The sequence below is a fragment of the Rhinopithecus roxellana genome, chromosome 15 (assembly GCF_007565055.1).
Source record: "Rhinopithecus roxellana isolate Shanxi Qingling chromosome 15, ASM756505v1, whole genome shotgun sequence".
Lineage (NCBI taxonomy): Eukaryota > Metazoa > Chordata > Mammalia > Primates > Cercopithecidae > Rhinopithecus > Rhinopithecus roxellana.
Window position 1 is genome coordinate 88,430,336 of NC_044563.1, and position 14,738 is coordinate 88,445,073.

The 14,738-nt window shown below is 43.8% G+C and overlaps 1 protein-coding gene across 1 annotated transcript in view; it reads right to left on the reverse strand.

Moving 5' to 3' along the window:
* The window catches only part of TRIM66 (tripartite motif containing 66), a 52,824-nt gene that overhangs the window by 19,271 nt on the left and 18,815 nt on the right, over positions 1-14,738 (reverse strand). The window contains exon 10 of the mRNA XM_030918170.1: positions 13,523-13,684. Coding sequence (XP_030774030.1) covers positions 13,523-13,684 — 162 coding nt within the window. The remainder of the gene's footprint in view (positions 1-13,522; positions 13,685-14,738) is intronic.

Genomic DNA, 14,738 nt, shown 5'->3' on the forward strand with positions numbered 1-14,738 from the left:
CCCTGAGTTTAATATAAATTTCAGGTTCTCACAGCAAGATAATATTGCTGGGGATAAAGTAGTGCAGATAGGGTGGTGTTCCACATAAATTTTCCAGTTATCTGAAACATACCTCTTTCAACAACAAAATGCAATTGGCTTAAAAACATTATTTCAAATGGGAATACTTCTAAAACACTTTACACACTCTTCTGTCTTATTAAACAGAGCACAAGAAGCCTAAGGAGACCATTTCTTAGTGATATCAAGAAATTTTGATGAACCAATAAGTAATTCAGTGATGCTTTCGGGAACTTCTAAGAACGTAGGGCTTAGCTTGTTCTTTCAGTGAATGACCTCATACCGTGGCACTTTTCCAAGTGATGTTTCTTGTCTTCTCCCTTGTTATCTGCCCTCACAGAAATCTTGACTCTCTGCTTCTACTCTGCTTACTACTATAATGTAGTTAAACTAAAATTTTCCCAAGAAAACCATATATTTAAGCTTGCTAGATCAAGAACACTGGCTAGATACCCACATAAGAGTTTATGATCTCCTACAGAATATAATGCATGGGTTTTGTGATGGCTGTTTTTCCTGCTGTTCCAAAGCTTTGCCTGGTCACTTCTGGCTTCAGATTTTTGTTCTGATGGTTAAAGTCATCAGAAACTGACCACTGTGTAAATATGCAATAGAAAAAGGGACCAAAGATTTGGGAGTTGTGTCTTGGAAACACACTGAAGGCCTTCAGTCTAGCTAAGGAAACGAGAGAGGGAAACAGATTTGTGAATTAAATCTTCAAAATACGTGAATGTGCCAGGCATATCACCTGAGGTCAGGAGTTTGAGACCAGCCTGCACATGGTGAAACCCCATCTCTACCAAAAATACAAAAATTAGCCGGGTGTGGTGGCACATGTCTGTAGTCTCAGCTACTCAGGAGGCTGAGGCAGGAGAATTGCTTGAACCCAGGAGGCGGAGGTTGCAGTGAGCTGAGATCACGCCACTGCACTCCAGCCTAGGTGACAGAGTGAGACTTCATCTCAAAAAAAGAAAAGAAAAAAAAAAGGAATGCTTCAACAACTTCAAGATTAAGTAAACTGGTTTAACAGTAGCAGATCTTGAAACAACAGAATCAGATGGCTGAGGAAGTGAGTAACTTTTCTAGTAAGCAATTTCACATGTTGATTTTTATTTTTTTATTTATTTATTTTTTTGAGACGGATTCTTGCTCTGTGGGCCAGGCTGCAGTGCAGTCAGGCGATCTCAGCTCACTGTAACCTCTCAGCCTCCTAAGTTCAAGTGATTCTCCTGCCTCAGCCTCCCAAGTAGCTGGGATTACAGGTGCCTGCCATCATACCCAGCTAATTTTTGTATTTTTAGTAGAGATGGGGTTTCACCATATTGGCCAGGCTGCTGGTCTTGAAATCCTGACCTCAAGTGATCCACCTGCCTCGGCCTCTCAAAATGTGGGATTACAAGCATAAGCCACTGTGCCTGGCCCTCACATGTTGATTTTTTTTTTTATTATACTTTAAGTTCTAGGGTACATGTGCATAACGTGCAGGTTTGTTACATATGTATACTTATGCCATGTTGGTGTGCTGCACCCATCAACTCGTCAGCACCCATCAATTCATCATTTATATCATGTATAATCCCCAATGCAATCCCTCCCTCCTCCCCCCCCCCCCCCCCATGATAGGCCCCAGTGCGTGATGTTCCCCTTCCCGAGTCCAAGTGATCTCATTGTTCAGTTCCCACCTATGAGTGAGAACATGAGGTGTTTGGTCTTCTGTTCTTGTGATAGTTTGCTAAGAATGATGGTTTCCAGCTGCATTCATGTCCCTACAAAGGACACAAACTCATCCTTTTTTATGGCTGCATAGTATTCCATGGTGTATATGTGCCACATTTTCTTAATCCAGTCTGTCACAGATGGACATTTGGGTTGATTCCAAGTCTTTGCTATTGTGAATAGTGCTGCAATAAACATACGTGTACATGTGTCTTTGTAGTAGAATAATTTATAATCCTTTGGGTATATACCCAGTAGTGGGATGGCTGGGTCATATGGTACATCTAGTTCTAGATCCTTGAGGAATTGCCATACTGTTTTCCATAATGGTTGAACTAGTTTACAATCCCACCAACAGTGTAAAAGTGTTCCTATTTCTCCACATCCTCTCCAACACCTGTTGTTTCCTGACTTCTTAATGATTGCCATTCTAACTGGTGTGAGATGGTATCTCATTGTGGTTTTGATTTGCATTTCTCTGATGGCGAGTGATGATGAGCATTTTTTCATGTGTCTGTTGGCTGTATGAATATCTTCTTTTGAGAAATGTCTGTTCATATCCTTTCCCCACATTTTGATGGGGTTGTTTGTTTTTTTCTCGTATATTTGTTTGAGTTCTTTGTAGATTCTGGATATTAGCCCTTTGTCAGATGAGTAGGTTGCAAAAATTTTCTCCCATTCTGTAGGTTGCCTGTTCACTCTGATGGTAGTTTCTTTTGCTGTGCAAAAGCTCTTTAGTTTAATTAGATCCCATTTGTCAATTTTGGCTTTTGCTGCCGTTGCTTTTGGTGTTTTAGACATGAAGTCCTTGCCCATGCCTATGTCCTGAATGGTACTACCTAGATTTTCTTCTAGGGTTTTTATGGTATTAGGTCTAACATTTAAGTCTCTAATCCATCTTGAATTAATCTTCGTATAAGGGGTAAGGAAAGGATCCAGTTTCAGCTTTCTACTTATGGCTAGCCAATTTTCCCAGCACCATTTATTAAATAGGGAATCCATTCCCCATTTCTTGTTTCTCTCAGGTTTGTCAAAGATCAGATGGCTGTAGATGTGTGGTATTATCTCTGAGGACTCTGTTCTGTTCCATTGATCTATATCTCTGTTTTGGTACCAGTACCATGCTGTTTTGGTTACTGTAGCCTTGTAGTATAGTTTGAAGTCAGGTAGCGTGACGCCTCCAGCTTTGTCCTTTTGACTTAGGATTGTCTTGGCAATGCGGGCTCTTTTTTGGTTCCATATGAACTTTAAAGCAGTTTTTTCCAATTCTGTGAAGAAACTCATTGGTAGCTTGATGGGGATGGCATTGAATCTATAAATAACCTTGGGGAGTATGGCCATTTTCACGATATTGATTCTTCCTATCCATGAGCATGGTATGTTCTTCCATTTGTTTGTGTCCTCTTTTATTTCACTGAGCAGTGGTTTGTAGTTCTCCTTGAAGAGGTCCTTTACATCCCTTGTAAGCTGGATTCCTAGGTATTTTATTCTCTTTGAAGCAATTGTGAATGGAAGTTCATTCCTGATTTGGCTCTCTGCTTGTCTGTTACTGGTGTATAAGAATGCTTGTGATTTTTGCACATTAATTTTGTATCCTGAGACTTTGCTGAAGTTGCTTATCAGCTTAAGGAGATTTTGGGCTGAGACGATGGGGTTTTCTAAATATACAATCATGTCATCTGCAAACAGGGACAATTTGACTTCTTCTTTTCCTAACTGGATACCCTTGATTTCTTTCTCTTGCCTGATTGCCCTAGCCAGAACTTCCAACACTATGTTGAATAGGAGTGGTGAGAGAGGGCATCCCTGTCTTGTGCCAGTTTTCAAAGGGAATTTTTCCAGTTTTTGCCCATTCAGTATGATATTAGCTGTGGGTCTGTCATAAATAGCTCTTATTATTTTGAGGTACGTTCCATCAATACCGAATTTATTGAGCGTTTTTAGCATGAAGGGCTGTTGAATTTTGTCAAAAGCCTTTTCTGCATCTATTGAGACAATCATGTGGTTCTTGTCTTTGGTTCTGTTTATATGCTGGATTACGTTTATTGATTTGCGAATGTTGAACCAGCCTTGCATCCCAGGGATGAAGCCCACTTGATCATGGTGGATAAGCTTTTTGATGTGCTGCTGAATCCGGGTTGCCAGTATTTTATTGAGAATTTTTGCATCAATGTTCATCAGGGATATTGGTCTAAAATTCTCTTTTTTTGTTGTGTCTCTGCCAGGCTTTGGTATCAGGATGATGTTGGCCTCATAAAATGAGTTAGGGAGGATTCCCTCTTTTTCTATTGATTGGAATAGTTTCAGAAGGAATGGTACCAGCTCCTCCTTGTACCTCTGGTAGAATTCAGCTGTGAATCCATCTGGTCCTGGACTTTTTTTGGTGGGTAGGCTATTAATTGTTGCCTCAATTTCAGAGCCTGCTATTGGTCTATTCAGGGATTCAACTTCTTCCTGGTTTAGCCTTGGGAGAGTGTAAGTGTCCAGGAAATTATCCATTTCTTCTAGATTTTCTAGTTGATTTGCGTAGAGGCGTTTATAGTATTCTCTGATGGTAGTTTGTATTTCTGTGGGGTCAGTGGTGATATCCCCTTTATCATTTTTTATTGCATCTATTTGATTCCTCTCTCTTTTCTTCTTTATTAGCCTTGCTAGTGGTCTGTCAATTTTGTTGATCTTTTCAAAAAACCAACTCCTGGATTCACTGATTTTTTGGAGGGTTTTTTGTGTCTCTATCTCCTTCAGTTCGGCTCTGATCTTAGTTATTTCTTGCCTTCTGCTAGCTTTTGAATGTGTTTGCTCTTGCCTCTCTAGTTCTTTTAATTGTGATGTTAGAGTGTCAATTTTAGATCTTTCCTGCTTTCTCTTGTGGGCATTTAGTGCTATAAATTTCCCTCTACACACTGCTTTAAATGTGTCCCAGAGATTCTGGTATGTTGTATCTTTGTTCTCATTGGTTTCAAAGAACATCTTTATTTCCGCTTTCATTTCGTTATGTACCCAGTAGTCATTCAGGAGCAGGTTGTTCAGTTTCCATGTAGTTGAGCGGTTTTGAGTGAGTTTCTTAGTCCTGAGTTCTAGTTTGATTGCACTGTGGTCTGAGAGACAGTTTGTTATAATTTCTGTTCTTTTACATTTGCTGAGGAGTGCTTTACTTCCAATTATGTGGTCAATTTTGGAATAAGTGCGATGTGGTGCTGAGAAGAATGTATATTCTGTTGATTTGGGGTGGAGAGTTCTATAGATGTCTATTAGGTCCGCTTGGTGCAGAGATGAGTTCAATTCCTGGATATCCTTGTTAACTTTCTGTCTCGTTGATCTGTCTAATGTTGACAGCGGAGTGTTGAAGTCTCCCATTATTATTGTATGGGAGTCTAAGTCTCTTTGTATGTCTCTAAGGACTTGCTTTATGAATCTGGGTGCTCCTGTATTGGGTGCATATATATTTAGGAGAGTTAGCTCTTCCTGTTGAATTGATCCCTTTACCATTATGTAATGGCCTTCTTTGTCTCTTTTGATCTTTGATGGTTTAAAGTCTGTTTTATCAGAGACAAGGATTGCAACCCCTGCTTTTTTTTGTTCTCCATTTGCTTGGTAGATCTTCCTCCATCCCTTTATTTTGAGCCTATGTATGTCTCTGCATGTGAGATGGGTCTCCTGAATACAGCAGACTGATGGGTCTTGACTCTTTATCCAGTTTGCCAGTCTGTGTCTTTTAATTGGAGCATTTAGTCCATTAACATTTAAGGTTAATATTGTTATGTGTGAACTTGATCCTGCCATTATGATATTAACTGGTTATTTTGCTCGTTAGTTGATGCAGTTTCTTCCTAGCCTCGATGGTCTTTACATTTTGGCATGTTTTTGCGATGGCTGGTACCAGTTGTTCCTTTCCATGTTTAGGGCTTCCTTCAGGGTCTCTTGTAAGGCAGGCCTGGTGGTGACAAAATCTCTAAGCATTTGCTTATCTGTAAAGGATTTTATTTCTCCTTCACTTATGAAACTTAGTTTGGCTGGATATGAAATTCTGGGTTGAAAATTCTTTTCTTTAAGAACGTTGAATATTGGCCCCCACTCTCTTCTGGCTTGTAGAGTTTCTGCCGAGAGATCTGCTGTTAGTCTGATGGGCTTCCCTTTGTGGGTAACCCGACCTTTCTCTCTGGCTGCCCTTAAGATTTTTTCCTTCATTTCAACTTTGGTGAATCTGGCAATTATGTGTCTTGGAGTTGCTCTTCTCGAGGAGTATCTTTGTGGCGTTCTCTGTATTTCCTGAATTTGAATGTTGGCCTGCCCTACTAGGTTGGGGAAGTTCTCCTGGATGATATCCTGAAGAGTGTTTTCCAACTTGGTTCCATTTTCCCCCTCACTTTCAGGCACCCCAATCAGACGTAGATTTGGTCTTTTTACGTAATCCCATACTTCTTGCAGGCTTTGCTCATTTCTTTTTCTTCTTTTTTCTTTTGGTTTCTCTTCTCGCTTCATTTCATTCATTTGATCTTCAATCGCTGATACTCTTTCTTCCAGTTGATCGAGTCGGTTACTGAAGCTTGTGCATTTGTCACGTATTTCTCGTGTCATGGTTTTCATCTCTGTCATTTCGTTTATGATCTTCTCTGCATTAATTAGTCTAGCTGTCAATTCTTCCACTCTTTTTTCAAGATTTTTAGTTTCTTTGCGCTGGGTACGTAATTCCTCCTTTAGCTCTGATAAGTTTGATGGACTGAAGCCTTCTTCTCTCCTCTCGTCCAAGTCATTCTCTGACCAGCTTTGATCCGTTGCTGGCGATGGGCTGCGCTCCTTTGCAGGGGGAGATGCGCTCTTATTTTTTGAATTTCCAGCTTTTCTGCCCTGCTTCTTCCCCATCTTTGTGGTTTTATCTGTCTCTGGTCTTTGATGGCGGTGACGTACTGATGGGGTTTTGGTATAGGTGTCCTTCCTGTTTGATAGTTTTCCTTCTGACAGTCAGAAGGACTGTCTGTTGGTCTGTTGGAGATTGCTTGAGGTCCACTCCAGACCCTGTTTGCCTGGGTATCAGCAGCAGAGGTTGCTGAAGATAGAATATTGCTGAACAGCGAGTGTACCTGTCTGATTCTTCCTTTGGAAGTTTCCTCTCAGGGGTGTACTCCACCCTGTGAGGTGTGGGGTGTCAGACTGCCCCTAGTGGGGGATTTCTCCCAGCTAGGCTACTCAGGGGTCAGGGACACACCTGAGCAGGCAGTCTGTCCGTTCTCAGATCTCAACCTCCGCGTTGGGAGATCCACGGCTCTCCCCAAAGCTGTCAGACAGAGTCGTTCGCGTCTGCACCGGCTCCCGCTACTTCCCCTGTTGGTCTTCAGCTGTGCGCTGTCCCCAGAGGTGGAGACTACAGAGACAGGCAGGCTTCCTTGAGCTGTTGTGAGCTCCACCCAGTTCGAGCTTCCCAGCGGCTTTGTTTACCTACTTAAGCCTCAGCAATGGCGGGCGCCCCTCCCCTAGCCTCGCTGCTGCCTTGCGGATAGATCGCGGCAGACTGCTGTGTTAGCAGTGAGGGAGGCTTCGTGGGCGTGGGACCCTCCCGGCCAGGTGTGGGATATATTCTCCTGGTGTGCCTGTATGCTTACAGCGCAGTATTGGGGTGGGAGTTACCCGATTTTCCAGGTGTTGTGTGTCTCAGTTCCCCTGGCTAGGAAAACGGATCCCCTTCCCCCTTGCGCTTCCAGGTGAGGCGATGCCTCGCCCTGCTTCAGCTCTCGCTGGTCAGGCTGCAGCAGCTGACCAGCACCGATTGTCCGGCACTCCCTAGTGAGATGACCCCAGTACCTCAGTTGAAAATGCAGAAATCACCGGTCTTCTGTGTCGCTCGCGCTGGGAGTTGGAGACTGGAGCTGTTCCTATTCGGCCATCTTGCTCCGCCCCTCCACATGTTGATTTTTAATGGCAAAGTTGTTGCCCTTGTTGACAATGAGTGTTCCTCCACCTCAACAGAAAGCTCTTGTACTTATTAAGGCTGTCACTATGGATGTAACCATGCAGATATATGATAACTCAGTGAAGTCAAATGAGAAAAGGTTCATGGGTGGTGAAGAGAGAAGTGAAAAGTACCCAATGCCCTGATAATCCAGGGAGGACAGAAAAAGCAAAGAGGATCCCAGAATCTGAGGTAGAAGAAAGAGGAAAGGAGTAAGCGGATTCTAGTAAGTCTGAAGTGAAAGGCAGATGAGTAGAACCCTCAAACCCCAAGCCTTGGAGACTCAGGAGAATTTGGTCAAAGGTATTTTGCCCAGGCCAGTGTAGGAAACTGACTTAAAAACATTATTTTGAATATAAAATTAGCCAGGCATGGTGGCACATGCCTATAATCCCAGCTACCCAGGAGGCTGAGGCAGGAGAATCACTTGAATCTGGGAGGCAGAGGTTGTGGTGAGCCGAGATCACACCATTGCACTCCAGCCTGGGCAACAAGAGTGAAACTCTATCTCAAAAAAAAAAAAATCATTTTGAATGGGAGTACTTATAAAACACTTTATACAGTATTCTGTCTTATTAAACAGATGGGAGCAAGGACCTGTTTTCTCATGGGCCAGGAGACCTAGACAAAAATCTTAGGTTTGGATGGTGAATGAAATCAGGACAGAACTAAGGAGACAAGCTTCTTAGAGTGTGCTAAGTTCAGGAGCCAGACTTGGGGAGTGTTTGGTCTGACTCCTGAGTAGAAAGAGCATACAATTCTGCAGATGCTGACCAGGACGCAGGCTGTGCCCTAAGAAAGCTTCACCAGGTCCCAGGAACATTCTGAGCAAATGCTGCTGTCCTGGCTAGGCTATGAGGAAAAGATTGTCCCTGAGGTTAAGGACTCACAATCTGATCCATAGCAGTAGCTTTGGAGACTATGGAGGCAGGATGCCTAGTATTTACTCACAGTTACCAGGGCTTAATGAGTTTAAGCAAGCCATTGTCCAGCTCTAGGTTTTAATTTCTTCCTACACAGGTTAATGTAAATCTCACTGAGTTTTTATAAGACTCAAATTAAGAGATCGGGCATCAAAATGCTTTGATAATGGTATAAATACTATCTGCCTGATCATTATCCTTTACTCCTCTGTATCACTCTTAATAATCTGCATCACAGGAATGCCTACTGCTTCTGTATCATTTACTGGAAATACATCTCAGGCTCCTAAGCCATGAATAGCATGCTGGTGGCCTCGAAGTCCTCTCTTGAAGATCCGGGGCTATGGTACGAGCAGCAGAAGAAAGGTCCCTCTTACAGGTGAACTGGGACTCGGATAGGGCTTTCTGTGATGCCTGCAGCTTTGACTCCATGAGAGCTTTTCATTTTTTGAGACAATCTCACTCTGTTGCCCAAGTTGGAATGCAGTGGCGCTATCTCGGCTCACTACAACTGCTGCCTCCCAGGCTCAAGAAATTCTCATGCCTTAACCTCCTGAGTAGCTGGGACCACAGGGATGCACCACCACGCCTGGCTAATTTTCTTGTGTTTTTTTTTTGTAGAAATGGGGTTTCACCATGTTGTCCAGGCTGGTCTCAAGCTGTTGAGCTCAAACAATCTGCCTGTCTCAGCCTCCCAAAGTGCTGGGATTATAGGCATGAGCCACCGCACCCAGCCAACTCCCTTGAAGAAAGGATTGTGTGTATTTTTCAGCAGTTGACTGGTTCAGAAGCATAAAATGAAGGCATCAGAATGTCTCCCAGCTTCACCTGAGATGTAAGGGTTGCTGTGGTAGGGTTGTAGCCATGGTTTTTCTTTCAGAGTGACTGAACCAAGATTAGGAAGCTTAGGCAACAGCTGGTGCCAGACAAATACCAAAATTCATTCAAAAGGGGTTGCAGAGCTCAAGCCACTAGAAAACCCATTTCAGAACTTTCACACCTCATTTTCAGCAACAACCTGTTTCCACCATTGGCTCACGAAGCACCAACTCCAAGGTACTTGTACACAGATGTTCTGCTTCACCAAAAGTCCTCTTTTGGTGATATACAGTCAGTGTGGAACTCACAGGAAGGTGCATGGTGCCACAGGTTCTTCTGGTCCGTGACCTTCAGATAGATTCTTTTGACTTTCCTGCCACTCACAGGCCAGCACAGGCTGGGAGTGGGCTGGAGGACAATACACCTTTACCAGATAAAACAACCAATATCAAACTAGGCTGGTCCTAACACCTCTCCCCAGCAAAGCCTCAGGCTACTTCAAGGATTGTAAAGATAGGAAAATTCAGCAGGTAAGACGCCACACTGCAGTGCAGAAAGAGAAGCAATTTAACCTAGTCATTGAACACAGAGCTGTCAAGGACCTGTGGTCTGGTCCTAACATTGCCCAATGGGTTGGCTGTATAACTCTTAGGTGGGTCACTTAACCTCTCTGTGTCTCAGTTTCCACATCTTTCAAAGGGGAATAAGAAAGTGGCTTCCTCATAGTATTGCTAGGATAAAAAGATAAAATGAAACAATCCATGTAAAAACCTATGAAAAAATTAGAATGATACTATATAAAATATTATCACTCAATGGTAAAAGGCTCAGAATGTTGTTTGCTATCCTTGAGCTTCACACCCTCCACCCTGCCCAACCCCAGCTCCAAGACAACAAATTTCCTCAAAAAAGAAAATCCTTTTCCTTATTGCAGTAGTTTTGTAGACAACCAGTGGCTCTCACTGTCAGGGTTGATCTCTCTCTGCTGATCCAAAGGTTCCTCTAAGCCAGGATGACAAATGTGAGGGTCCTTTTTCTGGGAGTTCAAGCCATGAAAAGTCTATGAAACATGTGAAGAATGCCAGGCCATCTGTCCCTCCAAACTTCTACAGGAGCCCCTTTTAATAAGGGGCAGGAGAAGCTCAAAATGAGAAGTTAGAGTTTCTAGGACCTTTGCTAACCCCACTGCCAACGTGCAGCCACACAAGAGGGCAGCACCCCTTGCTGCTCAGGGAACCCTGTGGGCCACTCACACAGGCAGCACTGACACCATGCATGTATATGGCTCAGCTCCTTTCCTCTGTTCTGTGTATAGGAACAGAACTGAACCTCAGCAAATGAGAAGCAGCATTTTCTGCATGGCTTCCACTACAACTGAGCACTGGCAAGGAAACCACCTATGCAAAAATTATATCAATGAGCAAATTATGACAGTGAAAAAGATCTGATCTAACCTACCCACCCCCACCTCTTGCCTTTCCCCTAATCATTCCTGGGCCTATTGTAGATTGGCTTTTTGAGATATCTTTTCAAGTTTTCTGCATGTCTGACATCCATGGCTTCACCTAGATCCATCAATCCCACTCCTATGGCCCCATCCAGAAGCAACTCAGCTCAAGTGAACAGCTTTAACCCATGATTTCATTTCCATCCCAACCAATCAGCAGCAAGCACCCATTTCTAGCTACTCCCACCCCTTCCCCAAACTGCCTTTGAAAAATCCCAGCCTCACATTAACTAAATTTTTTCTCTACTGCAATGCCATGGTCTTCATTTGTGCAGCAGGCAAGAAGAACTCTTCGGGCAGTTACAGCAATTCTCGTGCTTGCTTCTGAACTACTGACATCTAGAGCTAGCTGCCTTCAGGTCATCTTGTGATGTGTCTTCCACAAAAGAATATCAATAATTCAAAACTTAACTTCTTCCCCTAAATATGCTCTTTTTCCCATGCTCCCATTCCAGTGGGTCAAGACAGATCCACTGGGATGGGAGCATGGGAAAACACCTGGGTGTTAAGCCAAAGGGTTTTCTCTGCCTTACCTATCATCAATCAGACACTGAGGCTAAAACTCCTGTGATCTGATATCTCTTGAAATCTTTGCTTCCTCTTCATTCCTATTGCTATTGATTTCACTCAGCCTCCTGTTTCTCCTCTGTACTATTCTGGTCTCCCTTACCACAGCTAAAGTGATCTTTCAAACTTAATTCAAACCATATCCTTCCTTTCTGGAAGTCCTTCACTTACTCCTCACATCCCCCAAGACTGAATCCCAACCCCAAAGCATAATTTACAAGGCCTTACAGCCCCTCTGGTCTCAATCCATCCCATTTCCCAGTGTGTCTCATGATCGTATCAACCAAATTACAAATTATCTGAAGCCCCCCTAACTGCCCCAGGCTTTCTCTCACTTCTGAAGCTTCCTAGTTGCCATTCCTTTCGACTATTTGTTCTACCCCTCTACCCTTCACTAGCCCAACTTCTCCTCTTTGAAATTTCAACTTAAAATAATGTCCTCTAAGAAGTCGTCTGTCAACAGCCCCCTCTCCCAGAGCTAGGTACTCCATTGGGGTGTACCCCAATGACTATTATAGCAGTTTACCACAATTTATTATTGTTGCTTAACTGTCTCTTCCACCAGACTGTACTCCCCAGCATGGGACTGACTATCTGATTCACCAATGTATGCCTGGCACCTAGTAGAATATGGGACACATACTTGGAGATTAATGTGTGTGTATGTGTGTGTGTGTGTGTGTGCATTAAATGATTAAATAAATGGATGAATGGTTAGGTGGCTGGCCCAAATACAAGAAGTTAAACATCTAAGAGCCACAAAGGGCCAATATACAGTACCTCAAGAGCCTCTACGCTAAGCCATTTTCAACAGGGTAGGACAGGCACAGACAAAAAGCCTCAAGAGTCACCAGCAATTTCCAAGTTGACATTTCATTTTTGCCATCACTTCTTTTTTCTAAACTGTCCTCAAGTGTCACTGAGACTGACTGATCTAAGACATGCACTGTGATGGTACAGCTAGGGAAAGTTGGTGAGGGGTAGGTACACTGAGCAGCCAGCATAGCTGGGCTGCAGGGCCAGAGGGATGCTACAGGGCCAAGGGTACAGGCTGGGAGAGTTCAGAACACCTGACAGAGCTTCAAGTCCAGGGCTGGGTGGAGGCACTGGAGAGTTGAGGGCACCAGGCCAGAGAAGGCAATAGGCTAAGTGAAACAGGGCCAAGGGACACTAGGAGGAATGGGTGGAGGACACGGCACAGCACTGAGGCTCCTGCTAGAGGTATGACAGGGGTTGGGGGTGAAGGGGCAGAGGTGAGAATAGATAGTTGAGGATTTGTGGGGTTCTGGGTTATGTCCAGGGTAAGCAAACACTTTCAGTAAGCTAGTAGGTAGGTGGACAGAAAGGCCTCCAAGATCTCTTGAAGATCTCTGTGTCTCAGCTGCTCATCTACCTCTGCAGAACATCCCTGCAGACCACTCACCCAACAAATTCCATTGATTCATATCCTAAGGTAGCCAACTCTGGGTTGTGGCAGCCACATAAAATATTTTCCCCATCTTCATTGTAGAGAGAAAAGTTCAAGCTTTGGATTCTAACTGATCTCATTTTAAATAAACCTCAGCTGTCTCTTCTACTAGCTGTACGGCCCTGGACTTCAGTTTCTTTAGTTATACAATGGGGATGCTCACTTCCACAACTGTTGGAGGCGAGGTGAGATAATGCTGGTGAAGCAGCACACATGGTTCTAAGCACAGAGGACAGAGGACATGTTCAATAAATTGGCTTTCTTTCCCTTCCCCCTTCCACTCTGCATGAAGCCCAGGAGGCCCCATTTTAAGTGTGAGTGGGGGAGTGGAAATGGGGAGGAGAAAGATCTACATTGCTGACTCACTAGGGCAGAAGGCATGAATCAGGGCTGTGTAGCGTCCAGGGATGGAACAGGGATGCTCCTCCCCCCACCCTATCCTCCTCCTCCAAGTGCCTGGGGTCTTGGCTGGCAGTGGGTCCCATGTGGTCAGGGAAAACAGGCTCCTTTAGTACCTTTCTCACCACATTTGGAGAGGAATGCTGGATGGTGCTGTCCACTGGAGGGACACCAAGAGGGGTTTCTTCCCCAGACGTCTGGGGCAAGGCAGCAGCAGTATTCTTGTCAAGAGGGAGAGCCGGCTTTGAGCCCTCAGATGCTGGGGGCTCATCTGTAGCCTGGAGAAGAAAATAAGAACTTGGGTGGGTTTGACTGCAGAGAGTGTAGCAGCAGCAGCAGCAGCAGCAGTGGCAGCAAAGGCTAGTGCTCACCCTGCCCTGCCCATCGTCACCACCTACACATTGTGTACTGCTTAAATGTTTTCCAAAAAGAAAAATACTCTTATCCCAACTCTTCCAAAGACTATATGCTAATGTGAAAGTCTTAGGATGGAACCCAAACCAAGAATTCTGAGCTAATTTTGTGATATTCACTTTAGCAATCATAACCTAGTTTTGACTTACATTTTAACTTGTGGCCCTCTACGAACCCTAGACCCTTCTCTGCCATCACACGGATTATTCTATATCTCCTCAAAAGAACTGGGCCTCAGGGGAAGACATTGAAGCGTGATCTGAAGTTGTCAGTACTGAAGCATAAATGTGAGGCCTTAGATTCTATAATAAAGTAAAAATCTGTAAAGCTGCTTTGAAGATATAAATGTGATTACAGATTTAAAGGGGACACCACTATAGAAAAAGTGAGAGAAGGGTAGAGAGAAGAGGATAGAACAGGAGGTTCTGGGGGAAAAAGAGAAAATCAAGAGCTAAGAATGAAGATGTGAAATGCAGCAAAGATCCCAGGGGTCCAGACTGCACCTCTTCAACTGTCTTTTAGCTGAGAAAAAAGAGGAGCAGCATCCAATATTCTCCTATGGAAAGAAGAAGACTTCTGTGGCATTACAGAAATGTCAGCAGACCAGAATCCAAGTCTTAGCTCTACCTCTCGACGTTGTATGATATGTAGACAAACTGCTAGGCTTCTCTAACTCCCACTTACATACCTATAAAGCACAGATGGTAACGCCTACCAAACAACATTGTCAATAGGATAAATGATATGGTGCATATAAAACATACCCAGCTTAGTAGAAGTAAAAAAGTTTAAGTCTATATCTGTGCAATATTATAAAAGTGCTGCCTGCCAGCATCTAACATGGACCCTCACTCTGCTCCTTAAGCTCTGCCCTTCCCCCTGTCTGGGATTCATAAGGTCCAGCAAAGGAGCTAGGCA